At 41.3% G+C, this 27,949-nt stretch overlaps 1 protein-coding gene across 1 annotated transcript; it reads right to left on the reverse strand.

Moving 5' to 3' along the window:
• Positions 1–457: 457 nt before the first annotated feature.
• Positions 458–27,949, reverse strand: pax2a (paired box 2a). Its single transcript, XM_072390925.1, has 11 exons — positions 27,785–27,949; positions 26,574–26,771; positions 23,165–23,250; positions 22,886–23,005; positions 21,892–21,936; positions 15,266–15,441; positions 12,103–12,223; positions 6,439–6,654; positions 4,624–4,725; positions 3,242–3,328; positions 458–3,044 (listed from the first exon to the last, which is right to left on the reverse strand). The coding sequence occupies exons 2-11, from the start codon at positions 26,657–26,659 to the stop codon at positions 2,923–2,925; spliced, it is 1,161 nt and encodes a 386-aa protein (XP_072247026.1). The 5' UTR covers positions 26,660–26,771; positions 27,785–27,949; the 3' UTR covers positions 458–2,922.

Consider the following 27,949-nt stretch of genomic DNA (forward strand, 5'->3'; position numbering starts at 1 on the left):
GCAGAAGTGTGGTATAGCAGGATGAAACCAATGCATCATTAAATATACTGGAAGTGAGAAGCTGGGGCAACGCTCTCCTGCCTTCCCAACTGTCCTGCTTCTTTGTTTAACTCTCCTCTGTCCGTACTGCACGCACACAGTCACACATGCATTGATAAAATGCAGTTGTTCTGTTTTACGATAGACTAGGGCTAATTAAACTGCAATCATAATTCATATAATTTCCTCATACAGCCACACACAAATACACATAAACAGTAAGTTGTGCAGCCTTTATGCATTTTATATTTCAGAGCTGTAAGCGCCTTGTGCTGTACTGACTGTTCATAAAATCAAACATCAATACACCAGCAGCAGGGATGCTCCCTGGGAACCTTGAATCATTTTCTTATGGTGTTAATAATGATGGGACACCAAGTCAACGACAGACATATAAAAGAATTTATTTCTCATGTGCACAAAAAAAGAATTGGAACCGAACTGAAACAGAACAATGATTGAGGCCACAAGGCTTTCCTTATAGATTTTCATCAGAAATCCTTTTTATGTCCATGACACATCTCCTGTATCATCTTTACAACAGCAGAAGACCCAGTCCAATAGAGGTGCTCCACTTCCTAAAGCAAAGACTTTGCCTGACTGCTCGCACTGTGCGCTGTGCCTCGTTTCATTTTCAGATATGTCGAGCTGCAAGCAGACAGGAATAGGCAAATCCCAAGTGCAATTCCTAGAGAATAGCTTCTCCTGGAGAGCAGGATCACTGTCTCTGTTTTCTGGTGTCCTCAGCAATGACACACAATCTTGGTACTGTATATGATGTATTAGCTTGTGCAAAATAAGTGAAAACTGCACTGGTAGCAGAATGGAGGAATGGAGGAGAAGGGGCTGGCTGAGAATAATTTGTTTCCGAATATGGAGGCAAAGATCAACAACTTAAATGATGATCACAACATCTACGAACATCAAACAGGACAACGTCTTCGATGTTGCCAAGGACTTTGAGCTTGATCTTCATTTAAGAAGATTTGTGGAGCAAAAGTGAAAAAGTTATTTCACACTGGAGGATTTCTTTTCACACTTTTATGCTGTTCTCTGTGGGATTGTTTTTTTCTGAGCCCAACAACAAAACATGATACAGAAAGCCATTAAACTCATTGCATAGTGACATAAAACATCATGACAATATCATGAAAATAAAACAAAATGACAAAGACAACCTATGTGATGTTAGCGTTTTTAACCTGCTATTGACGTAGCCATAGGTTATACAGCAGTTGTGCCTGCGTTCAGAGCACAACATTACATTAGGACACAAATGTAATGCATGTTTTTTTTTTTCAGTCTGTTTATCTACAAAGGGAGCCAGTATAGTATGATACTGCAATGGTGCATGTGTGTGACATTATATTTACAGAGAAGAATTGTCTTCACATTATACACAAATCATTCTATAAAGCAGCACTTTGTTGCAGTTGTTAGAATATCGAGCCACTGAATTTCACCTTTTTGTTGACTTATTTCAAAGATAATACTGCTTTAATTATGCACACATATACTGTAAATAAAATATTAAATATCAAACTAAGTCTTTGGCAAATGTAGTTAAAGAGTACATTCACAAAATATTTTCCGAAACGCAAAATGAATTTGTATTTCCTTTCAGCCGCTGTGGAGAGTGGAACATGACCTCATGGAGGGAGGTGAATATGTGTTCTTAAAGGCAATTAATTTTATTGAGCAGATATGAATTTAGGTTGACAAAACAGGTTCATAAGGCAATTGTTAAAAGCTGTTTTACAGTTAGTTTGCACAACTGCACACAACTTACATAATTGTGTAGGCATCTAGTGGTATGACTAAGTAGCTGAATAAATATAATTGGATTGAAAGGGTTTGCTCATGTCGCCACATTGCTGTGACTTATAATGTCTGAAGCTTGGATGCATGTTCACACAGAGATATATTTGTTTGTTTGCTTAGTGGTTTTACACAGATGCAACATAATTTTGTTCCTATGCCTTTAAACTGAACTTAATTTTAGGTGAATGTACTAAATCAAAAAAAAAAAAAGGTGGAGGAGGTGTTAGTGCAAAAAAGGAGCAAAAGACAGAACAATGAGGGAATGTGATAGTGATTCTGAACAATCTTTGATGACCTTTGTTTATATTAGAAAAACTGTGACAGAAAAAAATAATTTAAAGTATTGAAAATTCTAGTGAGACCCTTGTAAACTGGTGCTCACCACATTTTTAATACTTTGCAAAATGATTTACATTTTTACATCTGATTGTTTGCCACAGGGAGTGTGATGTTGCCATTGGTCGGTAAACGTTTCATCTCATGCTGGGTTTTTCTGATATTTTAGGTGAGAGAGGAGAAATGGGAGCAGAAGACATAGTCAAAGCACCAGAATAAAGCCCCTTTTACAGTGTCGAACTAGCATCTCATTAACGATCAGAAGAGAGCCTACAACACCGGTTCTAGTTGCTACATTGCCAAGCTGTGGAACCATTGTCATCTCCCTTGACTTCTCTCTTTAGAGCAGAAAAATACTGCAGTTAATTACATAAAGGAATGTGAGGAACCATGAATAAAATAACAACAACAACAACAGCAACAGAGAAACAAAATTAAAAACCCACAACAATTTTCCACATGGTATTCTTCACACTGTTTTTCTTCAATTTATATTTTATAATATATATATTTATATAATCTCTTAAAGTCATTCTGGAAATGTTCAGGTCTGTGAGAGAGTAAGGGCGTGAATCATGAGCTCCAAACGCCCATGGGGCCCTCTGACCCAAAGTTTGAACGCTGACACTGGGTGCACCGGTGCCGACCTCGCCCATCCTTCCTCCACATCACGCAAGATGACGGGGTTTCATATGGGATTCCTCCTCGCTTCCCTTTGACTTTTTCTCAGACAGGGACAATATGGAGGCCAAAGCTCCGGCCCTGCAGTTTGAGCTGGTCCCCAGGGTAACTAGTGGCGGTCATAGGCAGTGGCAGCAGTGGGAGGTGCGGAGCCACGGGATGCGGCACTATAATAATAAGGGGAACCTGAAAGTTAACAGAAGAACGAGCCGTTGGAAACCACGAGATCAAACATTATTTAAGACACTTGTTTATGAGGGATTGCTCAGAGCCTGGATATGTTGATTATTGTTTTTTAAATAATTTCAGAACAAATCCAGATCAAATTGAAGTCAAATAATGCACAATCAGTTGATGAACTTACTTAGTAATGCTGGATTACTGAACCGCCAAGCTTCGTTGTAAGTTGTGTATTGTGGATGAGAGTAAGGGTTTCCAGAAAAGTCCCCTCCTGGAGAACAAATAGGTAAAAGCAGTCATGATTAATAAGCAAATAAACAGAGGCTGCACATATTTTTTTTTAAATATCAAAATGCAAATGGGGCTTTTCATCAAATTGCACAAAGCAGCAATGTTTTTGAGGGCTCCCTATAATGCTGGCCACTTGTACTGCTTCTCTCGCGACCCCTCAGGTGAACTGATTGTTTCAGCAATCCTCTGTTAATCTTTAGGATTTCCTCTTCTCTTTTACTGTGACTTAATTCTTTTGTTCAATGATACCCTGCTTCAAAGCTCCCTAATAGACTCTCATTGTCCTCCCTGCACAGGTTGCGGTGGAAAGAATGGGAGAGTGAGAGCTATCAGAGAGTGATGCTGGAGGTCCACAGGTTTCCTCTTTTATGAGACTATAAAAGCTGAGTTTTATATGAAGCTGCTGAGGACTGGCCTTTGCTTTAACAGTGTTTAGGCCCAGTCACTAAATATAAGACATTGGCCAGTGGATGAAAAATTCCATAACTCCCAGATTAAGAGGGCTTTTCTGATATTTCTGTTTTTTTTTTGTATCTGTATGTGATTTGGGTTTGTTCATCTATAAACATTCAGAGTGGTATATAATCTAATAATAAATTCCCTTCATGAATCATTCACATTAAGCTCACCTTTACGTGCTGCATTGTCTTCTTTGATTATTGGTCAATGTGTCAAGTGCTTGTCTTAAAGCAATAGAGGGAATTGTGTTTTCTGTTGTTTGGAGGACGGATCTCCACACGCTGGCAGCTATAGCATCCTCATTGCTTGTTGTGTAACTTGAGCTCATCCCTGAGAGAGATAGTGATTTAAATATTTACAGGCCCTCCACGCCTCTGTGTTTTGACCCTTAACTGTTTGCTGTGAACCTGAACTGCAGGTTAAGTAGAGGGGAAAGAGATACGCTCTGCAGCCCTGGGTGTCCGGGGAGGCAAGGAGAGGAGCAAAAGCAGTGTTTATCGACGGGGCTGGTGAGAGTGCGCTGTGTGGACACGGCGAGGGTAATGAGCGCTGGGAGCTGGAGTGTAACTGAGAGGAACTGTCCTATCACACGGCCACTGATTGTGGTGATCGCCTATTGAGTTCATCTAATGTCCTCATCCACTGACGCTAAGCGCACGCTAACCTCAGACTTACAAAGCTATAACGAGCTTGCTTCAATCCAGGATCAACGTTTTAGGGTATCTTCACTCTCGCCATAGTGTGTTCTTCCATGTTAGCTTTCTTTTTGTTATAATACGTGTGGCATCTTAAAAAAAAAGGGGTAGTATCACCTACCAGGAACCATTCCAGCAAGTGTGGAGGTGGGGTAGCTGCCTTGTCCTGTGGGGGGGACATGAGGTGGGTAGCCAGGTAAGGTGGTGCTGGCCATGTCTCGACCTGCAGGTACACAAAAGGATGCTCCTTATTACTGGGATGCTCAAACACAGAAAACCAGATTTTTTATTCTTCAATACTACAACTGTTAAAGCTGACACCCATCCGAAGTTTGCAATTCGAGTTTAGTTTGTACTAACGAGAAGGCAACAAAAAACTTTGGTTATGAGGTGCCGGTTAGTTCAATGGGTTAAGGAAGTGTCCCATATTCAGAGGCTTAGCAGCCGTCCCAGTTTGAGTCCAGGCCTGGGGCCCGTTGATGCATGTCTTTTCCCTCTCTCTGCCCCATTTCCTGTCAAGGAACTTTCAAATAAAGGCCCTAGTGCTAAAAAAAAAGTTAGAGAAACTCTTAATTAAGATCAGCACATCTCTTTGAAGTTGCTGCTGACTTTTTCAGTCAGTCCAAAACCAAGTGAAACACGAAAATTAAAGAAACAAAAGTTTTTTACTAATCTTGTGCTTCAGTTGATGTGAGCTTAAATTGTATTTCACGTATGAATATCGAAGAAAAATAACTCAAATACGTTATGAATTAACTTTTTACTGATAAGTTCCATATCTACATTTTTTAATTAAAGTTTCTTAGCTCTGCTAGAAATGCAATTCTGGCTGACTAGATTCCCACCAAATGCATTTGTTTGTACATTTCTTTGATACAAACAACATTTAGGAGACATGATTTGCCATTTAATAACCAATGTAACCAACACGGGGCTTTTATCTAGAATTTTCCTATAATATCATATGATCGTCTAATTGTATTTACTTGTATTTTTTTAAATGGGAAAAACAAGGTCTAGTGAGGATCTTGTTGTAAATGTTACAACTTGGATATTTCATGGTAAAAATATAGCCAAGAAAGAAAATTACCAAAGCAAAATGCTGCACATAGACACTTGGAATAAAAAGCACTGCCATTTTCTTTCCAGTTTTTCAAATGGCTAAAGAAAAGATGCAAAACATCAAAAGAAAAAAAAATACCAACATTCACAAATATGTAGCATGTTGCAACATAGTTCAAAAAGTTGAATGCTCATGTTCCACATTATAGAATTTCTTTGGAATAGCAAAGAGCCAATCCAAGCCTGTTAAAGGTGAAATGAGGGTTACACCAATGGGAGGTGACCGGTTTATTTTACAGGGTTGTTTGCATGTACTTTGGAGTAAAGACTGAAATAACACATCAGTAATATACTTGTTTTATAAGCAGCTGAAACTGACAGCAGCATCAGGCCATTGAGAGCTCTTTCTGCTCTCTGCTCCACATTCAGGCCTGTAATTGACAGTAAAGGCATCGGGCCTGGCTGGATAAGGGAGCACACAGGACTGGGAGCAATGGGTCTGAAGTTAGGCCCCAGTATCAGCCCTACATCTATGCTTTTTCAACCCCCCGTCCCTTTTGGCCTGCTTTGGCCACCCAGGCTTTGAGCCTATCACGAGGCTGGAAAGTCTATTGTTAACCCAAGAGATGAGCACGGGGTCAGATGTGGAGAAAAGCAGGGTGGAGAGGGGAAGAGAGCAGTTGCTGTTAATGAGGGCCAAACAGTCAGTTTAGCTCCTGTATGCACAACAGAAGTGCCACAAAGCAGAGTGAGAGGCGGCAGCTTTAATTCGGTGTTTTAATGGTTGGAAATGAACACAGATATAAATCAGCTGAACAGTATGAGATTGATTGAATTTTTATTTGGCTAAAGGGCCTCATGGGTAAAGTTGTACCTGCTATAAAGGGCTGGCTGGCATACTGGCTGTAGCAAGGGCCGTGGGCATGGGCAAGGTAGCTGGGAGTAGAGGCATCTATAGAGAGGCTGGACTGGTGGGGCAAGATGTCAGCTAGACCAGAATCCCCAACAGAGGAGGGGGTGAAGGGGGCAAAGGATGCCTCATGGGGCTCCCGCTTTACACACATGGAAGGTGGATATGACGGGTGAGAGTCTGGCAGGTGGAAAAAAAAAGAAAAGAAAAAAACTTGATAGGATGCAGACACAGAATGCCTCACATACTGTACATACATTTATGTCAGTCACACATGGTATGGTGGGATGGATGCCTTATTAATGGCCAGTTAATGAATAGGAAAACTACTGCACACAAGCAAAAAGAAAGCAAAAAACATATCTGTCAAAGCAGAATATTCTAGATTTACTATTCACATATGGAAATTCTACCACATGGTGTCAAGAAAACACAGAAGGGACTACAAATTCTTATCAGACTGATCATTTGAATCAAAGTGTCCCTAATGAGTAAGGAACATTACAAGAAGTGCACTTGCCTTTATACATTTACTCCCTCTTTTATTAACTAAATACCAGGAATCGTATATGAATACTGAACAGAAAAATACTCTTTAGCACTTGATTTGTTCATTTACATAGCTTATAATAATAATCTCATATGCATCCATCAGTAATTCATTCAACTAAGCGGAAACATACACCAGTGAAATGTTGCAGCAACACATCGCGCCTGATCAATCAAGCTGAAATGCATAAAAAATTTCCCCAAGGTTTTGGGAAAACAAACAACATAATCTCATGGATGCTTTCTCACAACAAAATCACTGCCACAAATAACCCAACAATCGGCTTGTAGACAGTTCAAAACTCCACACTTGGATCTAATTTGGCTGATGAGTGTTGGCATGTTTCATTCAGCTCTGCCTCTCGAACCTATACAATCAATGTGAGCTCTGTCTCTGGTCTCTCCATGCCATGCTGCATAGCCTGCTCTGTTTGCGGGAGCCTGAGATGGCTCTTTCCCGGCACCATGATAGCCTCATTAGCTGCTTCCCTCATCATTGTTGTTTTACAACAGGACTGTGTGTTGCGATTCCTCATTAAGATAAGGGCTGTTCTATTGAAGGGGGATGCAATCCTGTCAGCCCTAAGAACCTAATACAAGAGAATCAGGGAACGCAGCTGAGTGCTTTGTTGCAGGTTCTCCAAATCTTTTCTCCTCCTGTCTTTATGACAGCTCTAAAAGTGTATTTAAACAGAGAAACACTAATCCATCTCAGATAAATATCAGGGAACTTCATTGTGAATATATGGACATTTTAAATCAGACCACTAAAAGCATGGTCTATTTAATTCTCTTGTATGAGCAGAAATATCACAGTTAGTGGGTCTTGTAATTAGGTGGGTAGACCTATGCTATGTCACATGACCTTTCGAAGTATATCATATTTAGTTAAAAAAAAAACAGCTACCATGCAGTTAAATTGGGCACCTATAGCCCCGAAACCAGGCACTCATTGATGTTAGCAGTTTATCTCAGTGAGAGATACCATTAAGCAGCTTTTTCCACATCTGGAAATCACAAGTTTTGCCATTGTTCCCAAAATTAATGCCCACAAGAAGTATAAAATAATTAACTCCACTTGAATTCCTCTAAAGACAACCAAGATCAGAGTTTATAAAACTCTATTAGAGTTATATTTGAAAAGAGTTAAATTTCAATACTTTTGAGGCAATCATCAGTCATTGTTTTTTTTTTTTTTTTTTTTTTTTTAATTACACTGGTACAAAATATTAGTTTATACAATAAATGATCAGCTTAGGTAGTCAAGGTCAAAATTCAAATCTGTTTAAACCGTATTTCAGACCCTCTGCATATACTACTATAGGCTTCTGTTTTCTCAGCTCCTGAGCAACTGTTGTCAAACAGACAGGGGTTACAACGCAACAACAACTGATACAAATGCTGCGTTCAAGACCACTGAACTCTGAAACTAATCAGACATGGTGTTGCTTATTGTCCTGGAGATGAGGCAGCGCCCGGGAAAAGGGAGCCTGTCAAATCACAAGCCCTGATGATCGAGATGAAAGATAAACTCAGGGTCCATGGGGACCTTTTTTCCACAGCAAACAGATCTCTGACAGAAGGGAGATGGTATAGAGTTCTCCAACATCAGTCTCTGCACCACTACTGATACCACATCTATAGTGCCCATCAACCATAGAAATGAACTGTTAGGAACCTACAGCAATCTTTGGAGTGATGCTCTCAGATATACCTACAACAGACAACTCTCAAGTGAACATTTCAGTTTTAAACGTACACCGAGGAACTTTGGTGTGCATTTTTTAAACTCCAGCTTTGAAAGGCTGACATTCAGAATACACTGAACTTTCCCTCAGTTTGTTCAAAGCGAAACTTCCCTTGTATGTAGTCAGTACGAAAGTCACCGAGTGAGGAGTCTGTAGAAAATTAAGAGTTAAATTTAGCTTAACAAGGACATACTCAAGTACAGCATTTAAACATGTACTTTTGCTCTCTTACACTGGTGCTGTGGTAATTTATAACTACTTACACTCAAAGGAACAAAAGAGCAGTAGTTGAAGGTTGCATCCAATTGTGAATGAGTAAAGAACATTTGCAGAGACAAATAGCTTGAATTCCCCATCCACAGTTATAATGTCATTCATTATCAAATGTGTGCTCAAAGGTTAGTGCGAGTATTGGGGGGGTAAGAATTAATTTCAAAGCTTGGGGCTGCAGGTGTTAACTGAGCTGAGACGAGCAGTTTGTCACCAGGCCCCAGACCAGGCACTGCAGGTAAGGTGACTGCTTATTGTTTGCTATCCAGCAGAAAAAAAGCTGCCTCTGCCAACACATTAGAAGAGCCTCAGCGTGTGCGATGAAAAAAACCATCTAAGATAAAGCTCTCAGCTCTTTCACATAATCAGGTTTCTCATGTCTTTCTGCAAAAGAGTGAGAAATAGATGCATACATTCATTTTAAAAGAATAAGGAACGTAAAACTATCTACCATTTCCATCTGCTGGAGTTGTTCTAGTTCAGAGGGGTGCCCATTTACACCTAGCCCTCCCACAGGCTCTGCTGAGAGTGATTATTTAGCCCAGCTTGCACAGAGACCACTGAACTCTCACAGGGTGTAACCCTTTTAGCTACAGAAAATGGCAACAGTATTGAAATATAATTTGTTCCTCATATAATGATTCTGTCTGGATTAGATTAACTAAAGATGTGCAGAATCTGCAGGATACAGTTGCTTAATCTGTTCAGGTAGTAATAGAAATGTGTGCACACAAAATGCTGGAAGGCACCCAGAGAGCAGTGGTGAATCATACGATGCTGTGTCCACGGACACACTGAACAATTAAAAGTGTTCATCAATTGAATATAAACACACACAAGTACTACAAATTTTGCCAAGTCAGACAAGACCGATACTATTTATCAGAAGGCGATGAGTAAATATGTATATACATATGTTAAAGAAAAGTCTCGTTTTGGTGATCTTCCATTGACTTATTCTAATTCCATTAATTTGGTTATTTTTAATAATTATGACATGTTACTACAGTAAATGCAATCAGTGCGTTTCAGAGCACTTAGCATGTCACTGATTTAACTGTAAGCCCTCCTCCTAAGAAACCATTTCTTTCACTGATCAGGGTAAACAGAGGACACAAAAGATTGTCGACTTTGCTTTCGCCGGAGCCCCTGGAATGCAAAAGTGAGCACTTCATTAATCATTCATCTTTAATAGATTATGCAAATTTCAGGACATAAAAATCAACAAGATCAATAACTGCATGCATTTTAATTGGAAGCAGAAAACATTTAAAGAATGAATATAATCTCGTAGCTCCATCCAGTATCAGAGCATAATTTATTGATAATTGGATCCCAGCCTAAGTGAGGAAGGTAATTTAGCAGTTTTTCAGCCTTGGCATACACTCCTATTTACAGGGTGTGCTAATGGCAGAAAAAATAATATCATGCACTAACAACCTACACACTGCCTCATGTATTACTTTGCATAGTTTCAGTCATAAAAGTTAACTGGATATTACTTCAGAGTTTAATTTAGTTGATTTTAAAAATACACAGATACATTTTTTAAATGGCTTCACAGAAACATGCAGTCATATTCCACTTTGAGAAAAGTTTTGTTAGTCTGCTTCCTTTCTATGCAGTCTGTGGCCCTCACATGCATTGCTTTAGGAGGCCCCAGGCCCCCAGGTAGCTTGAAGGCCACCTGCTATGAGTGTGCTCCCCAGAGCGAGACCACTTTCATAGGTGGAGCCTGGCATAAAAGACAAAAACACACCTTTCTTCTCTTGAGGCCCAACTTTCTGAGGCAAAGCTACCTCCCACATAATAAAATGGGGGCCTTTCTTTTCCCATGTGCCTGACTCTGGGTCTGGACTACAGGGATCATATGAGATGGGGCAATGCAGTTTTCAATCATGCTGTCCTCCTCTTTATCCCCGCTCCCCCACTCCCCACACACACATCCACAGTGACTTTGATTCCCACTGCATAATTATGGGACTTTTATTAAAAGCCTGGCACATTGTTCTGAAGTCGGTGTAGCCGTCAGTAAACCTAACCTCTCCTGGGAAAGAGTCTCAACTACCACAATGAAACAATATTTCAATTAACCAGGTGGCCATCAACCTGGACAGCATAGCAAAAGAAGCCATAGAGCAAAACAAGGTGGACATGCGTGGGTTACATGATACAGATATTACACGGTATCTAATACACTGCACCTGCCATTGCCTGTTGACTCTGAGTAGAAGATACAACTGCAAAGAACTCATCAGCTGGAAAAATGTGTGATTTCATTCTTTTTTCTTTTGCTTTCTGCATTTTGTCTGTGCCTGGGTGTCTCTCTCTGTCTGCAGCCTGAGCCAGCCAGCCACTGTGTGCCATTCCAGCCGCTGTCAATCAACAAGCTATGATAACCTTTGATGACAACGTCATGCAGCGGCGAGAACAGCAGCTGTCTCTTAGGAGAAGTGCTCCCAGTCAATCTGTTAGCGAGCCAATCTGGGCTAACACAGTGGCCCAGATTGGCGAGTTGTGTGTGAAAGACCTGTTGGATTTAATGGGCTCAGATGATATATTACCGCAGAAATCCCTCAGAAATAAACACAAAGTGCCTCAAAAAGTGCCTTGAGAGAGGTTTATCATTTAGTGATCAATGTTATGCCCCTGGAAAATGCGCATCCTATCAGAAACTGGGAGTCAGTATCTTAAAATTGTAAATGAGATGGCATGTGTTACTTGTTTCTATTTTTGGAATTGTATGCAGTAATACTATAAAAGTGAATCCCTGCCAAATCCCAGAATATAAGTCTTTGCAGGTAGATTCTCAGTATCTATGTTCTGTTGATAATTGGATTTAATTCATGTCAGTATGATGAAATAAATTTGGAAAACATATAAACTAATTTGGTGAAATGAGACAAAAGAAGACTGGGAAGAAGTTGATAGCATACAAGGGTCATACTTCTGCCCTGTTTCTCAGCATCGACTAAGTTTGACCACCTCAGTGCAGATGTCTTTGGCTTCTGCAACTGTGTGCATTCTTTTAGAGATCATTGTAGCATGAATCAGATTGTACCTGTCACAACAGAGTAGCTCTGGGAGACACTGGAGGCGAGGTCAGAGCTGGCGCTGGTGGAGAGGCTGGGCTTCACATCCTCCAGGCCGGCATTCAGAGATGGGAGGGAGTATTCATTCGCCTGTGGACAAATAAACACATGAGCAGGTGGCAATCAAAGGTTACAGCTCACACTGCCTTTATTTAGTTTCACATTCCAACAGATTAGGTTGAGATCTGATTAAGGTTATGGCTATTTTTTAGATGCCAGATTCACAGAAGATTTCCCAGTTTAGCTAACAACATATACAATATGTTTCAGTGTAAACCATGGTGTATCTGAGAAAGCTTTCTCCGACCCTCTTACTGTGTTTCCATCATAACATTTCCTGTGACTTCTGTGAACATCACCTCCATCCCTGCTCCCTGTGCCTTTACCAAGACCTATGATGATGTATGCATACATTAGGGCTTGTCTGAGGAAAAGGCGGAGAGGGAGAAAGGGATGGGAGAGGGAATGGGACAGGAGTGAAAGGACGGGGTGTCAGCTGGCTCTTTGTGCTCCACTGCAGTCATCCCTGTGACCAGTCAAGGGAGGAGACATTCAGGGCTTTGTTACGGGAGAGACATGTGGTGCTTTTTTTCCTTTCTTTTTTTTATGGAGAGTACAACCTCAAATTCAGTCTTGGTGTTTTGCCTAAGGATAGATACAAAAACTGTTTTTCGCCGAATGTTTTAATTTTGCGCGTTCTTCTCTGATTTTTATGTTGTTATTTGCAGTTGAACTTTTATTGAAGGTCTTTATTGTATTCAATTTCCACTGCACTTATGCATCCTGAAAAATTTCCAGTTAAATTTGACATTTGACAGTTTCTTATACTTCATTTACTGTGTTGCAGTAGAAAACTTCATTATCTTTAGTATTTATCCACTTTAATCTCTGGTTAAGACTCTTGCTGTTGTGATGACTCCTGTTTGTTAATGAGATGACATTTCCTGACCCAGTTCTTCATTGAAAGGATAAGTGTGTGTGCACACATTTGTGTCTGTGAGTGTTTGTGTCAGAGTGCATGTGTGCATCTGTTTGTCTCAATGGGTTGGGGTCCCACAGGGGCAAGCTGGTGACCCCAGTCTTGTCTGCCTCTATCCCAGATAAACTCTAATTGTCTGCTTACAACTGTTCCCTGGCACTAGGCTGGATGTTCCTCTCTATTCCACTGGGCCTGAGCAGCACAAGAGCCATTTTGTCATGCAGATGGGTTGTGGATAGGGCTGGGCAGGACTGGGCGGAGGGCGAGTGGCAAGCACAGAGGGTCCTGAATGACCTGACCACATGGCTGCCAGAAGTGTGGGAGGGATGAGGCCTATTCAACCTGGCCTCTTCAAAATGGCTTTTTAATGCCCTGACGCAGACACCAGACAAGCCCCTAATAGCCTAATATCCCACCTTTTCACCAGTTTAAGAAAAGGAGGGGGTGTTGGAAACAGGCTGAAAAAAGGAGGCACACAGAGAGAGTGGAAAGCAGTCTGATTAATATTACATTAAATTAAAACTGATTTTTCTGGACCATTCTGATACCGTTTTTCTCCCCCTTCCTCCAACCCCCTCTCGCCTTTTTAATACCTTCTCCTCCACTCTTTGTGATTGCAAGTCATTTCCAATTCGTTTTGGTATTGATCTTGCCGTAGAAATCACTTTGGTAATTAGCTGCATTAGGGGTTGTAAAGCAGGCTGAGGGGCTGTCCCTCTGATTTATCGCCGCTGTAATTCCCCACGATCGCGCAGAGATGAAAATGAACTCAATTAGGGCACTGCTAAGGCTGCATGGGCACCCATATAGAGTTCCAATGGAAAAATTAATAGTCTCTTGTTGTTTAACAGTCTAATGAATGTAAATAAAGGTTATCCTCTGTAATAGGCTGTAGGCTTGTAGGTTGCTTTGAGCAAGAAGTTTTAACAGAGCTTTCTGTCACATGTACCAGTTTGCTCGTTCACAAAATAATATAACTAGGCTTTTCTAGAACAACAGTAAGCCTAATGATGGTCCCCATATTTATATGAAGCTATATATATTAAGAACTTGAAATACATTTGAGTAGTAGTAGTACATGAGTAGTATTTAATACATGAAAGCAAACAAGCAAATCAGTGAAGAAACAGCTCAATGAAACATGACTTTTAGTGTCACTATGGACATCTACCGAAATTCAGCAGAGGCTCAAAGACTTTATACAGAAAATCAAATTGTATGCAGAACTTGAAACTGATGCTGCGGTCAAAATGCATTTGTTGTGATCTGGAATCCAGTCACCTGTAATCTGTTGACTATGCCTCTGGGGACAAGCCAGTGGCTCTAAGCCAAGACTTCCTGTCCATGTGCAGGTCATTGTTGAAGACATGTTCCTAGTCTTTGACTCTTCATACCGTTGTTCATGTTAATGCAACCAAACTTGGTGATTGGTGAGACTTCATGTGGACTAATCCAACTTACTCTCACAGAAATAAGTGAAAACAGTTTCATGGATGTGTAATTTATGTTCACAGACATGATTTTTAAAGGGTTTTTTTCATCTGGGCGCAAGATAACTTGATATAGGAACTTAGAGTCAGCAGGCCATGCGAAATGTACACAAAGTGACTGTTTAGAGGCCACACGTCTGCATTTGGAAGTTAAAAGAGATGAGGATGGAGCTATGCAAATCATCAAACCTAAAAATACAAGTTTGACTCCCAACCCTCGAAGCTCTAAAACAACTTTTCTTTGAGATGTAATATTAGGATTAAGTTAAGGTTTGCTTGCACTTTCAGTTGCTGTCTTTTTTGAAGGTTAAGAATTAAATACTTCTCTGTTAAGGGTTGGAAAACAGACACTGTAAAAACATACCAGCACAAAACATAATTTTCCTGGATTATTGGCTGCTGCGTCCCGTCCCCTCAGCTAAACACATAAATATTACAGATTTCAGGTTCATCAGCATAAATAAAAAATGTTTTGTATTGTGAGAATTTTACATTTATTCGCGGGACCAGGTTGACTATTTGGAATTATCTTTTGTTGGTTTTGGTAAAGGAACTGTTTGTGAGTGAGAACCAAACCAGTTAACATATGGTTGAAAAGCCACAAAAAAAATAAACAAAGCTGCAGCAAATTTCAAGTTATGGAGATAAATCTGTGTGGCGAACCTGTTCAGGTTTAATGTGTTCTGAGGTGGGGAAGACATCAGGGTAAGATGGCCTTTCAAACACACGGTCCAGGGCCTCGAGCTGTTGCTGGGTAAAGGCGTCTGCTCGCAGGTGCTTCCTTAAACTTTCCACACTGCCCTGAGAGTCGCTGCCTGGTCCTGAGCCATCCGAGCCATCTAGAGAAAGGAGAGGAAGAAGGGAATGGGGACAACATTCCTCATCATGGCTCCAGTCTTTTCACGTGACATTATTAAAGCACTGTTAGATAAAAGAGAAAACCTGTGAAGTCTATGGATAGGAGCGCGATAGCACAAGGAGCAAAAGGAAATTGAGGGAGACCCACCATACTGTCTAGCTTTTATCTCCTTCTCTGTGTTTCAGAGGTACTGTCTCTTGCTTTGACATACATACTCTCACTCAAGCTGCGTCCCCCACAGCTCCCTGTAGCCACCATCAGCCCGGTCATCATGTGATAGGTCTATGGTAATTGATGGATTACCTTCAGTGCAAATATATACTTGTAAGGGAGAATGTATGTTTCAGGAGGAGAAAGTAGGGCTGGCGATTACATACAGAGCCTCTCATTCTACCAGCGAGAAATGGAGAGCCATTTTTTAACTGAACTATTTCCTCCTGAACATATTACCCTTCCCTCTCTCTGTCTCTCTTTCTCTTTCCACCCCCCACATATTGCCTGTCTTTTGGAAAGCAGAATGGAGTGGGGATGGTACTCAGGGCCGAATGAGGACAGGGCACTGAGGGCAAGTGTATGCATTTCCTCACTTGGTCCCACTCTCTATAAACAAATGAGCCTATGCTTCCCTCGTTCCTCTGATCTCTGACCCTATCAACTTGTCCAGGGAGCCAACCGCCACCACTGCACTTCTCCCTCTGCTCACTCATCATCTCCTGAGCACTGAAGAAAAAAGAAAAATCCAGAGCTAAGCCCTCCAGCCAGCATTCCAGGAACCTCCACTCTACTGGCTGCCTCCTCCCTTTCCTCCCTACACCGCGCCACCAACAGCGGATGAGGGCTTTAGCTCCCGTACAAATCTGTCATTCTAAATTTGCAGCAGATTATGTTCTCTCCTGGGCGAGCCAGTGGTGATATATGATATGCAAGGCCGCTATTGATTGCCTGATCCGCTCGCAGAGGAGGGAGGCGAAATGAACTTGGAATGAACATCATGCCTCAACTCATTGTGCGTATAATACTCTACTTAATCCCACATTTTTCTGTGCTATAGAATTCAATTGATCAATCATGTTCCACTGATGGTACCATTTCAGGGGCGTTATTGCCATTCTGCTCGGCTGCTTGACCTTTTTTCAATGGCTGAGGCCAGAGGATGAACCCGATTCGCACCAAGAAATAGATCTATGGAGAGAATGGAATAGAGGACTGCAATTGCGTATGAGTTGAGAGTACGTGTAGATGGGAATGTGTCTGTTGACATACAGTATGCTGACTTTGTCTTTATGCAACATTTATGCCGTCATTTTTCATCTACTAGATGTGTTTTTGCTACCATGAGTTAACAAAATATCTTATCTTTTTACTTTATAAACAGCTGTCTTGGCTGGAAGGTTGGGGTGTAGGAGGTGGTGTTCCTGTACGAAACTCGATTGTTATTTGTGGTACAAAGGAAAATGGAGTCATTAATTACCACGTATCAGCTGGTCTGAGAAAAGAGGCAAGCTTGATCAATGGCAAGTGTTTGTCATTCACTACGGAGGCTGAAAGTCCCCACACATACTTAATCAAGCCCTCTGACCTGGCAGCAGAAAACCCAGATTCCCTTCATAGGAAATTTTTTAGTGCACTTCCTCTGATCTAAATTAAAAAAACAAAAGCTTCTTCAGCAAAATAAAAAGCCCATATTGGTACTTGCTAAATGATTGGACATCTGAACGTATATTAATTACGTTAATGTTAAATGTCTTATTGTTTTAAAAATGGTAGAAGTCCGTTTAATCCTCTTTGGTTCAGATATTCATTTAATCATTTTCACTCCATACTTTATGTGAATATATTTCAAATTTATGTCACCGAAATTATTGCCAATTTTTCCTTAAAACTGGAATAACAGTAAATCATTTACTTTCAGAATTTGCTATTAGAGGTTCAGGTTTGACATACATCATAAGATAGCTGCAATAAATCAGATTCATCCTTTGACAGTCAGTGTGTCAAGTGGAGTGTGAAGCCTGGCTGTCAGATCGCGTGTGCGTGTGTCTCACTGACTGGCTTGTTTCGTTTTCTCAGTGTTTCTTCAACCCCTTCGGGTGTCTCAGCAGGTATTCTCTTATCACTCCCATGGCACCAGCTGACTGCGTCTCTTTGTTTTAACACCAACGTGTGAGGAGATAAAAACAAGAATCTCCTACGGTGACGTTCACACATGCTATATCTGGTACATACTTTCTTTGATCAGCTTGAGCTCACACTGTTTTACCTTGGTGTCCAAATGTCATGCATTTCATCATGATTTATTCTGATATTTTTTAGTGAACTAGGCAATTTCAATACAAACTCCAAGAAGGCATTAATTTCCAAATAGTCCTATTTGACAACGCTATATGTTTTTTATTCCATTAGGTTAACATTTCCACACACACAAACACACACTCACAGAAAACCAATGACAGCAGCTATTGCAAAACAAACCACAATGGCTTTTATTTTGCTTTGTCTCTAAGGGGGATGCTAGTGTTCTGTGGTGGCATGGTAGCGCTTAATGTCCTTCTTTCATCTCTCCTGTCCCTGTGATAAGATATCTCAGACAAGACTGGAGGAGGAGGCTTGTTTGAAAGGCAAATGAATTCCTACACACTGCCTGGTGCTCTCCGTAAATCAATGACATTTGGGGTTCCTTAGATCAGAGGCTGCGAGTGAACCGTTTACGTATTCACCCTGCGCTGATAGGTGAAATGATGCTATCACAAATTGTGGATCATTTGTTGATGTTTTTAAAAATGCTGTTGAGCTTGGGAGAAAAAAAAAAAGGAGAGAGAGAGCAAACAAACTGGTATACCCAGAGGGTGAACACTCCTTCCCTGTAAGCTAGCTATATTTATGAAACCTCTGAAGCGGAAAGGAGAGAGGTGGGTGGAGTGGGGGGAGAGGGAAAGAGAGAGGCAGCAACACTGCCATGGCTGTTAAGATCCTGTTATGTTGTAGCGTGTTTAAGAGCTTTATTAATTCGATTTAGCACCACCAACCAGTGTACCAACTGTCAGCAGGCAAAGTAATGCTTATTTGATATTTGCTCTCACTGCCAGGTCTGAGGCTGTGTCAATAGTGTGTTATTTACTTTGCTTTATATTCTTAGACCAATGCAAAAAGTTTATTATTAATTAAAAAAAATACACTTATATTTTAATTCAGTTTGTGAATATATATAATAATATATAACATTTACAATATTAGGCAGTTGAGTGAACTGACCTTTAAATATAAGGTTTATTTCCTGTTTACCTTTGTCCAGAAAGAGTCTGCATAGCAAAAATCTTAATGAGCATATGCCAGTGGGACTATTGCTTTATATTCTTGAAACAAGCCTTTCCATTAAAAAAAAGTATAGTTCATTTGTTTTGAGAAAATACAATGAATTACAGACAAAAGTGCTTGCTAATAAGGATATTTTTTACAGCCTCTTCCTCTCTAATATGACTTGATTCTTATCTTTTATTCCTCTTTGTCCTCTTTTGCTGTCATCTTCCTCCTCTCAACCAGCCTGCCGTTTAACATTGCCACCCTGTGTGGTGTGTATTTCTGGAAATGCAATTAACGTTTCCCTACTTTTCTCATGCCTTTTCTCCCTCCTCAAGCTGAGTAACGCATCGCTCCATTAATTCCCGGCATTGCTACCCATAATTGACTTTTCTCTGACATGATTCCTCTCCACTGAGTGAGTTCCTCTCTGTATATATTTTTGTGACTGATCACATTGTATATTGTTTACAACTATACGTGTGGCCTCAAACAGCCATGCTGCTCAATGCAAATGTTTAAACCACAGCACTCAGTAAGAAGAGGGGAACAATGAGAAGATAAATGAAATAAGAGAAAGAGGAGAGAAGCTGGAGGAGGAGGAATGCAATGTGGGCCCTTTTGTGCCTCCTCTACTGTCAGGGCCCTAACAGCTTCTTGTCTCTGTGTTACGCTCTGTGGCCACTCTCAAACCTGAGCTTTTCTCTCTCACACACACCCCATCAGGGCCATCATAGTGCTCATGATTCCATTTTTTTTCTGTCTCGCTCTGGATGCATTTATTTTCTAAAGTGATCCTCTATTGACTCATTGTCATGGACTGGCTTGACTAGCCAACCAGTGTAGGCCCAGGTTCAAATCCACGCACTAACTGATTTAAACTCTGCAAATGGGTTAAAAGATCTGCTCCGGTCGATCTCCAAAAGGGCCAAATACAAACGCGTACAAATCAACACAGCAACTGTATTCATTTTTTCTCAAGCTATTGAGCAAGGTTGATATGATCCCGGCTGCCTACGGTCGTTCTTTTGTGTCATGAATGAACAACCTGCAAGGCCATATTTCTTTCTCCCCTCTCACATACTCATCAGCTCCTTCTACACTCATCCCACACCCACGCTACAATCACAAGTTATGACCTTTGCTTTCTCCATCTAATTTATCACCGTAGCTGCCTGCTGCCTGTCCTCCCCGGAGCTCCACTGGGCTCCATCCAGGACATGGTATGCCAGTGATGAGAGAAAACATACTGTTAGGTCACATCAACCTGACTGCAAACAGCAGCAAGGTCAGGGGTAACTTGTCACTGTATGCTAAGACTCGGAAAACACTGAATTTACATAAAGCTGTAGCTCTTTTAGAAAAAGGGAATAAATTCCAGAAAGTGTTGTACATAGGAATTAGCTCAAAATCATCTTGAAGAAATTACTGAAAGGCTCAAAGTTTGTGCACTGTATTACACATTTTACACATGGCAGTTGTCACCCAATCCTTCCTGTCTTTTCTTGGCTTCCACTTCCACCATAGCTTTAAATGACTGAGTGTGAACGTGCTGTACAACAGGCTAATTTCCCCACTTCACTATTAATGCATTTGGCAGGAACAACATTCCATTTCCTGTAATGAGATACACAAATAAATCTGGCTACGGATAGATTGGGGTGGGGTGGTGGTGTGTGTGGTGATGATGGTGGGAGGAGGATGTGGAGGAGAGTGGTGGGTGGTGGGAGCGGCAAAGGAGAGGGGCACATTGAGACGCATTCTCCCAGCACTGGCATAATTGGTATCGCTTCTTGCAGACATGCAAACCAATCTCTCCACAGATAGGGCTGAGACTCTCTTTTTTCCCCCCTTAAGGCTATTTCTTTTGTCTTTTCAAGAGCTTGCACATCCAAGATAGAAGGAGGGGGAATAGAGGGGGTAGAGGGGATGTTAATTTGTGAATTAATAGCTTTTCTCAGCAGAATTGCAAATTCTCTTTAAATGTCACTTGTTCACTATGTGAAAAGCATCTGAAGCCAAAAAGTCACACACAAACACACACCAAAAAAAAAAACCTGACATGCACAGGTGAATGTATATGCATGCACAAATCCTAAAATTATTGCTTGCTCAGTTCTCGTTGAGGCTGCCCAAACCTGCCCCCCCCAAACCCTCTCATTCCTCGGCTCCTGTGCCTCTATTTTTTCTCCTACCATCTTCACTCAAAGCCGTCCAGTGTAACATGCTACTTTTAATTTGCAATAACACATGACAAGGACAGATTAATAGCTCTTATGGCACCTATGTCCCTGAGGCTCATCTTACAGGGACCTGGTGTACATAACGCGTGTCACACTACATTATCTGTACAGCCCTGCAGTAATGGGGACCTTTTTCTTCCTAAAAGGGCAACCACTGACTTCAGCCACACCAGGAGCATGAGCCGCCACCATCACAGCACGAGCGGTACAAGGACAGTGCAAGGCTTTCTAATAAAGAGCATGGTTAGATTTTTATGTGCAGGACCGGTCATGTGACACTCTTAAGCTCAAAATAGTTGATTGGCTTACAGACATATAAAAAGTTCAATGAGACATTGTAAAATCTATGCTACACTCCGTCTCCCCTTATATTTGTATGTATATTTATCTACTTTCCTTTGTTTTCTCCTGTTAACTGAGTTATCTGTCAAAAAATCATGTTGACACTTTATCTGATAGCTTCCTCCTGTGTGATTTGGTTAAACCAGCTCATAGAAACTTTACAGTTCTGCTTGAAACTGAGACCATCAATACTTGCTTGAAAAAATTCTTAATAAAAAATTAAAGAGAGATGTTAAGTTGAGAAAATAAGACCTTTAGCTTGCAGAGAGCTGCGTCTTATTTTTAAAAATTCACAGCTGCCTGTGACTGACACAACCTACACAGCAGATTAGTATTGAACTGCATGTCATTACGTGGAAAATGTGATTTTCTACAGTCACTTTAGCTTAATTTATTTTTATTTCTCTGGAGATTATTTATTGGAAAAATATTCCCCGCCACATCTCACGAGCTTATAACCCTGAAAGAACAAAAACAGCAAGAGAGAAGAAAGCATTTGTGGTCTGATTGACCAAAGCAAAAGAGAAGGTTGTCTAACTTCAACTTACAATGTCCTATTTTCCTTCCATCCAAGTGGTTGCCACTCCAGAGAACTAAAGAGACAGAAACATAAAAGAAGGAAGTGGCCTGTTTTGAAAAGTGCTATTTGAGATCATTTTCAACCATATCATCCCATCAGCCACCTCAAAGCACAAAATTGCACATGTGCGCACACACAGACACACGCACACACGCACACACATACCCACGCGTAGCCCCTTCCCTGCCTCCGCCGGTCTGTTCCTACACCTGTTCAGGCCTCCACCAGGGACATGTTAATTCATAGGCATTAAAAAAGCCAATTGTTTGCACAACCGATAATCTATTAGCCCTCAGGCAGTGTGTGTCCACTCTCTCGTTCTACCTAGGAATGAGAAATTCTGGCTTGGACCGGATAGCCTTCCACGTAATCCTTGAATGTATATTTGCTTGCCAGCTCTCGACTTGTGACTTGTGCTCTAATAAAAGAGTCTATATTTTTCCATGTTTTTATGTTTTATTGCATCATTTCAATGCGTCACTGCAGTGGGAAATATTAACCAAATAAAAATGTTCCTCTGTATTTGTATAGTGCAGAATATTAATTGACTAGTCAACTGATAGTTTCAAAGCTGGGAATCACAGAAGAGCTTTTTTCTGTCTTTTATTACACTATAGGAATGAAAGCACAGAGGAACAGTGCTGATGCCTTGCCAAGGGCTTTAGAGTTGTATGACAGCTATATAGAATATCAAGACTAGGTATGAGCTTGGTATCAAATAGAGATGCAGCTCTTTTGGCGTATCTGTATGGTAAAACGCAGGGCATCAAAAAGCTGATTGAATCACAGCACTCTCTCAACACTCGCCCTGCCTGATATACAACATAACAAGTCACTGGAGACAAAACATACACAGCGCTGTCATAAATGCCAACTTCTTCACACATAGGGAAAAAAGTAAGAGACAAGTGATGAAGAGAATTAAAAGGATGGAAAACAAAGGGATCTTGTGTCTTGCTTACCATCGTCTCGTTTCCTCTTCTCACCGTTGGAGCGGGGAATACCCAGAATGCCGTTAATGGAGTAGGATCCTACGGGATCATTGGAGGCACTGGTCACAGGCGGGGAGGCTGTGCTGGGCACTGACAGAGGAAGCTGCGTTATTGTGTGTGTAGTGCTCATTTAGGTGTTTATACGAGTGAACGCAGGCTTGTGTTGAGCTGCTTTCTTTGTCGTTTCAGCAGCCCTGATTAGCTCATTTGACTGGGCTATAATGTGTGTGTAGCCTCATTTGTGCTCACCTATGGTATGGCCGGGCGTGGAGAGCGGTGTGACAGATCCATCAGGGGACGGGTGGAATTGCTGCTGGACTTTGGTGCGGATAATCCTGATAAAGTGAACAACAGACATGGATCAATCAATACTACTTCCAGAGCGCTGAGATTTCAAATCAGCCAACCCGGGGCACTTAAACATGGCACATCACGTCCACTTACGTCTGTGCATGTACAAGTGCTCCATCGCTTGGGGCGCTTGTATCCTCATATTCAGGCCCCTGTCACAAATAGCCAATCTCAGGGCTTTAGGGGCAATCTCTTAGCTCCTGTGTGCGGCTGAATGGGGGCTGCCCCCTGAGATTGTGGATTCAATCTTGCTGGATTCTGAGGTTAGAAATATGATAAAGTCCCCACACCAGTAAGATGTGATGTGGCGGGAAAGTCTTCATTGCACTTTGGTCTGAATGATCTTGCAAACAAAGCATGAAATCACATCAATTCACCTCAATGATCAGCTTCACTGGCTCTACCTGGCCAACTCTAATAATCTCCCTCTCCTGCTCCCCACTCCTTCTTTTCTGCTTGCGCTCTCCTTCTTCCTCCATCTCTCAAAGCTGATCGTTCACTCCTACCCTCATCCCCTTTTCTACTCTCCCTACTCTCTGGTCTGATTCACTGTACTTTACAGCGGCTGTCTTTCAAAGCCCTCATCTTTTTCTTTCCCCTCTTTCTCTCTTTACTCCTCTCATTCATTTTTTTGTCTGTTACCGGGGAGCTGCCTGTTGTAGTTTTTCTTCTTTTTACTTGCTAAGTGTAGGACACAGCAGTCCTCCGGGCTCACTGAAGATCGGAGCCTATTGATCGGGACTCCCAGATAGAAAAGTTGACGACGGATGCTGGCGAGGAACAGCAAATGCAAATGGTGATCTATAAATTATATGTGACAGGAAAGCAATAGTATCTCACTGCTCCAAGCTGAGGCCACTGCCACATTCAGTGTCTTTTAATCTGCGGTGCACTTTGAAATAGAAAAAAAGCAGTCATCACACTAATTTTAAAATGGAAAGAATAAAAATCATTTTAAATTCAATTTGACGAATGTTGAAGTTATAGGCAAACTGCTACAGTGAGATCTGCGCAAAACTCAGCTTTAGCTCTTATGGGACATGATCACATCATATTAAAACATCGCCATGGTAATCTTTTGATTGAAAGAAGAACATGAGAACATTGATTAACAGGCAGTACTGCATACTGACATCAATTCCACATGGAAGCCATCTCACTTGAGGGGTATGACAAGAACAGACTTTTACAGACTGCAGATAGACGGCAGACTCCACACATGCATGCGGCCAGAAATAAGCTATCAGTTCTTAGTAAGGCAGCAGAGGGGTTAACTTCCTCAGGGGCAAAAAATGTACATCAGGCTCTTTTCATTCTCCTCACTATCTCATGTGTCCTCCATACTCTCTCCTTCAGGCGGGGCAACAAAGGCAAGTAGCCTCCTCTAAAAAACACACATCAATATTTTATTTGAATTTCTAACATCTCACCACAACAGTTATCTGACCTCATGACTAGAGGGAGTCTCATAATTCAAGGACTTTGTTTCAAGTCTGTGTTGTTGATATTGAAAAAGCAATCTGGGTGAGCGAGTTAACGACTTTGACGTCTGGCTGTTGAGCAAAAAAAAAAAAAAAAAAAGTCCCTACAGAAAAATTTAAATGTTGATCGATATAATTGAAAGCCATTTATGGGTACGCCTTTGTCCAGTGGGCACGGTGCAGCGGGTGGAACCTCCTCTCTGAGACAACAAAACAAAGTGCAACCCTGTCTCTGTGTAAACTTTAATAATTCATGCAGGAAAAATGTGTTTAAAGCCAAGCTCTTTAGTCAACAGTGCAGAGGTCAGCTCCTTAACCACAGAGACCACCAGGGGTCTGCTGTCTTTCTCATACTTCTGTCACTCCTTTTTTCCTCCTTCACATCCTTCCCATTTCCCTCTTTACCAACAACAGCAACACATGATCTCTCGTTGGATTAAATGTTAGATTTTCAAGAATCTCCTGTGCGTCTAATGCAGTGAAATGGATATCAATTAAACTTTACAAATACACAGAGTGTGGCAAACTGATTTTTGTGACTCTCTGCTTTAAGAATGAAAAAAGGCAGATTTGTGCTTTACCACAGATTCTCTTGTTAATTATTAATGTGAGAGTCAGTGTGGTTTCTAAGCAAAGATTTTTTTCTAATAGACCCCCCCACCAACACACAGCTTAACACTGAGCAGATTATTACTGATGTTTCCCATAGTAACACATAAAACAGAAACAGACTCAAGGATATACTTCCTGCGGTTTATGAACAACAGGTCAAAACGGAGAATGAATTTTAAAAAAGAAAAGTTGAATGCTTCCCAGTGTAGACTGAATCTCTTAATGTTCCCTTTTCTTTGCCTTTTCTTTGCCTTTTTGTCTTCTTCTTTTTTTTTTTCTTTGGTAAAGATTCATCTATTTTCTTCATTTAGCTGGATGTGTTATGAGACTCTCTTCAGCTCATTAAAATGTAATGCTGATGACCAGCTCTCTGGAACAGTGCCTCCTAACCAAAGTTCATCACTGGCAGGTACGGGGCTTTTTTTTTTTCACTCTGCACACATGCAGTGGGCGTCCTCTGTCTAAAGACACTTTGTCCTCTGCTGTCCCACTTCATGTGCAAAAGCGGAGGTGTAGGGTGTCCGCTGCAAAATCTGCTCCACAGAACCTCTTTTATACCTCTTTATCCCCCACCAACACTTTTCAGGACGTTTATACTTGTATTTTATTTGATTTAGAATTAGATTTAGACCAATAAAATACTACTAATAATATTGATAATAGCAATGACAATAATAATAAGGATAATAACAATAATAAAATAGCCGAGAGTCGCTATACGCCAACGTGACACCTCTGTTGGAAAACACTGCAATTGGCTGGCAATAAAGATGCTGCAGCCGCCGCAGTGTGGTCTGCGTATCGAACGGCTTTGTCGGGTATTTCCTTCTGCCTCTGGATCTGGTTACGCGGTATTGATCGGTTTTTATCGAGACAGATGTGATTCTTCGCGGCCCCAGCCTCGGCTCCCGTGCTACTGTGTCGAGATGGGCCGCACAGGGGATTGGATTGCACACGTGAGACCACCCCCGGACAGGCTCGGCTGGAATTATAGGTCAGCCTTGTATGTGAAGATAGACTTGCTTATTTCAATGATGATTCATCTCGTCTACGATTGGTCTTACTTCCTTTTGTTTTTCATCTGATTCTCCTTTTTAAACCTGCTCCGTTTGTTTCCCCCCAATAAAGCAGCTTTGTTCGCTCGCTTTTTGGGGGTAATTTGGTACTTTCTCCACAATTAAATTAGATCAAATTAAGCAGTCATTTCCACCTACCTGTTGATGGATGAAACGCTGGGAACTGTGTCGTTGTCGCATACGCCCTCAGCCAGGAGCCGGTCCCTTATCTCCCAAGCGAACATGGTGGGATTCTGGCGCTTATACTCTGCAATTTTGTCCACCACTTTCGGAGTTGCAACCTTTGGTTTGGAGCCACCAATGACTCCGGGTTTAATACTGCCGGTTTCATAGTACCTGCATGGGGACAAAGTGAGTGTTCCTGAATGGATCCCTCCGTCATTCAACAACCAAACCAGTCGTGCGATCAATGAAGAAAGGTGGCTTAAACTACGTCTGTGTGGAGAAAAAGCTCCTTAGACCTGCTGCAGTGACATATACTGCACAGAATCACCTTAGAATATGATGGCGGCGTTAATCTATTAATTGGTCTGGGAGTGTGCTGTTATATGGGCCTAATTGAGTGTCAGCTGGAAGGCGAACAGAACGAATTTTGAACGCAAAGCATGTGTAATTAAAAAAAATAATTATAAAATATGAGCAGTGAGACGGACAGAACAAAGAGCAGAGTGGCTTTAAAAGAGCCCAGTTTTAGACCTCATCTTAGTCTCTGTGAGCTGCATGCACCACATGCCACCATGACCTATTGGCAAATGTTGGTGACAAACATTCAGTGTGTGTGAAATGAAATACCTCTGAAATGCCTTCTGATAGCTGAAAAAAATATATTTCAAAATATTATCTCACAGCATTTGTGCTCTGAAGTAAAATGACCAGATTTACTTAGAGATGAGTTTGTAGTGGCCGCAGACTGTTGTGGTTTTCCTGTCCTTCAGTTCCCGTTTAGATCATTCTCAGGCTTCTGATATATATATTTTTTTTAATCACACAGTCTCTAGTAATATTAACACAGCCTTATATTCGTCTTGGATATATGTATCTATTTTTTTTTAGCATTAATAATTAGCTGTAAAGTCCCCTTCTTTGATTTATTTCATGATTATGGCGCCATTCTCATGCGGAGCTGCAGGTGATGAATAGAAATTTCTCGGACGCAAAACTGCTGTGCTCCAAAAAAAAAAAAAAAAAAAGAAAAAAAGGAAAAGAGAAGAAGTAAAAGAAAAAAAAATGACCTGCCTATATAACCGATGACTGAGGCAGAAACAGAGCTGGGTGCGCGTATAGTAGCAGCTAGAAGATTGATGTTTGACACACATAGGGCTCTGGTGGTAGTGGATCCCCCCTTTTACCTGCCGAGGATTTTGCTGACACAGCCGTGACTGACCCGTAGCTGTCTGGAGATGTCGCAGGGCCGGACGCCCTGGTGGGCCAGCTCCACGATCCGCTGCCTCACCACGTCCGGGAGGGGTCTGCCGTTTACAAACACCCCGCCGAGCTGGTTTACACCGCCGTGC

Source organism: Leuresthes tenuis, unplaced genomic scaffold (assembly GCF_036924035.1).
Source record: "Leuresthes tenuis unplaced genomic scaffold, fLeuTen1.0.hap1 SCAF_8, whole genome shotgun sequence".
Lineage (NCBI taxonomy): Eukaryota > Metazoa > Chordata > Actinopteri > Atheriniformes > Atherinopsidae > Leuresthes > Leuresthes tenuis.

Coding starts and splice junctions, on each gene's coding strand:
- pax2a (XM_072390925.1), bottom strand. CDS start 26,659: ATGTTCGCTTGGGAGATAAGGGACCGGCTCCTGGCTGAGGGCGTATGC. Junction 23,251..26,573: donor AGCGTTTCATCCATCAACAG/GTAGGTGGAAAT, acceptor TCACTTTATCAG/GATTATCCGCACCAAAGTCC. Junction 12,224..15,265: donor AACACATTAAACCTGAACAG/GTTCGCCACACA, acceptor ATTTGTCCACAG/GCGAATGAATACTCCCTCCC.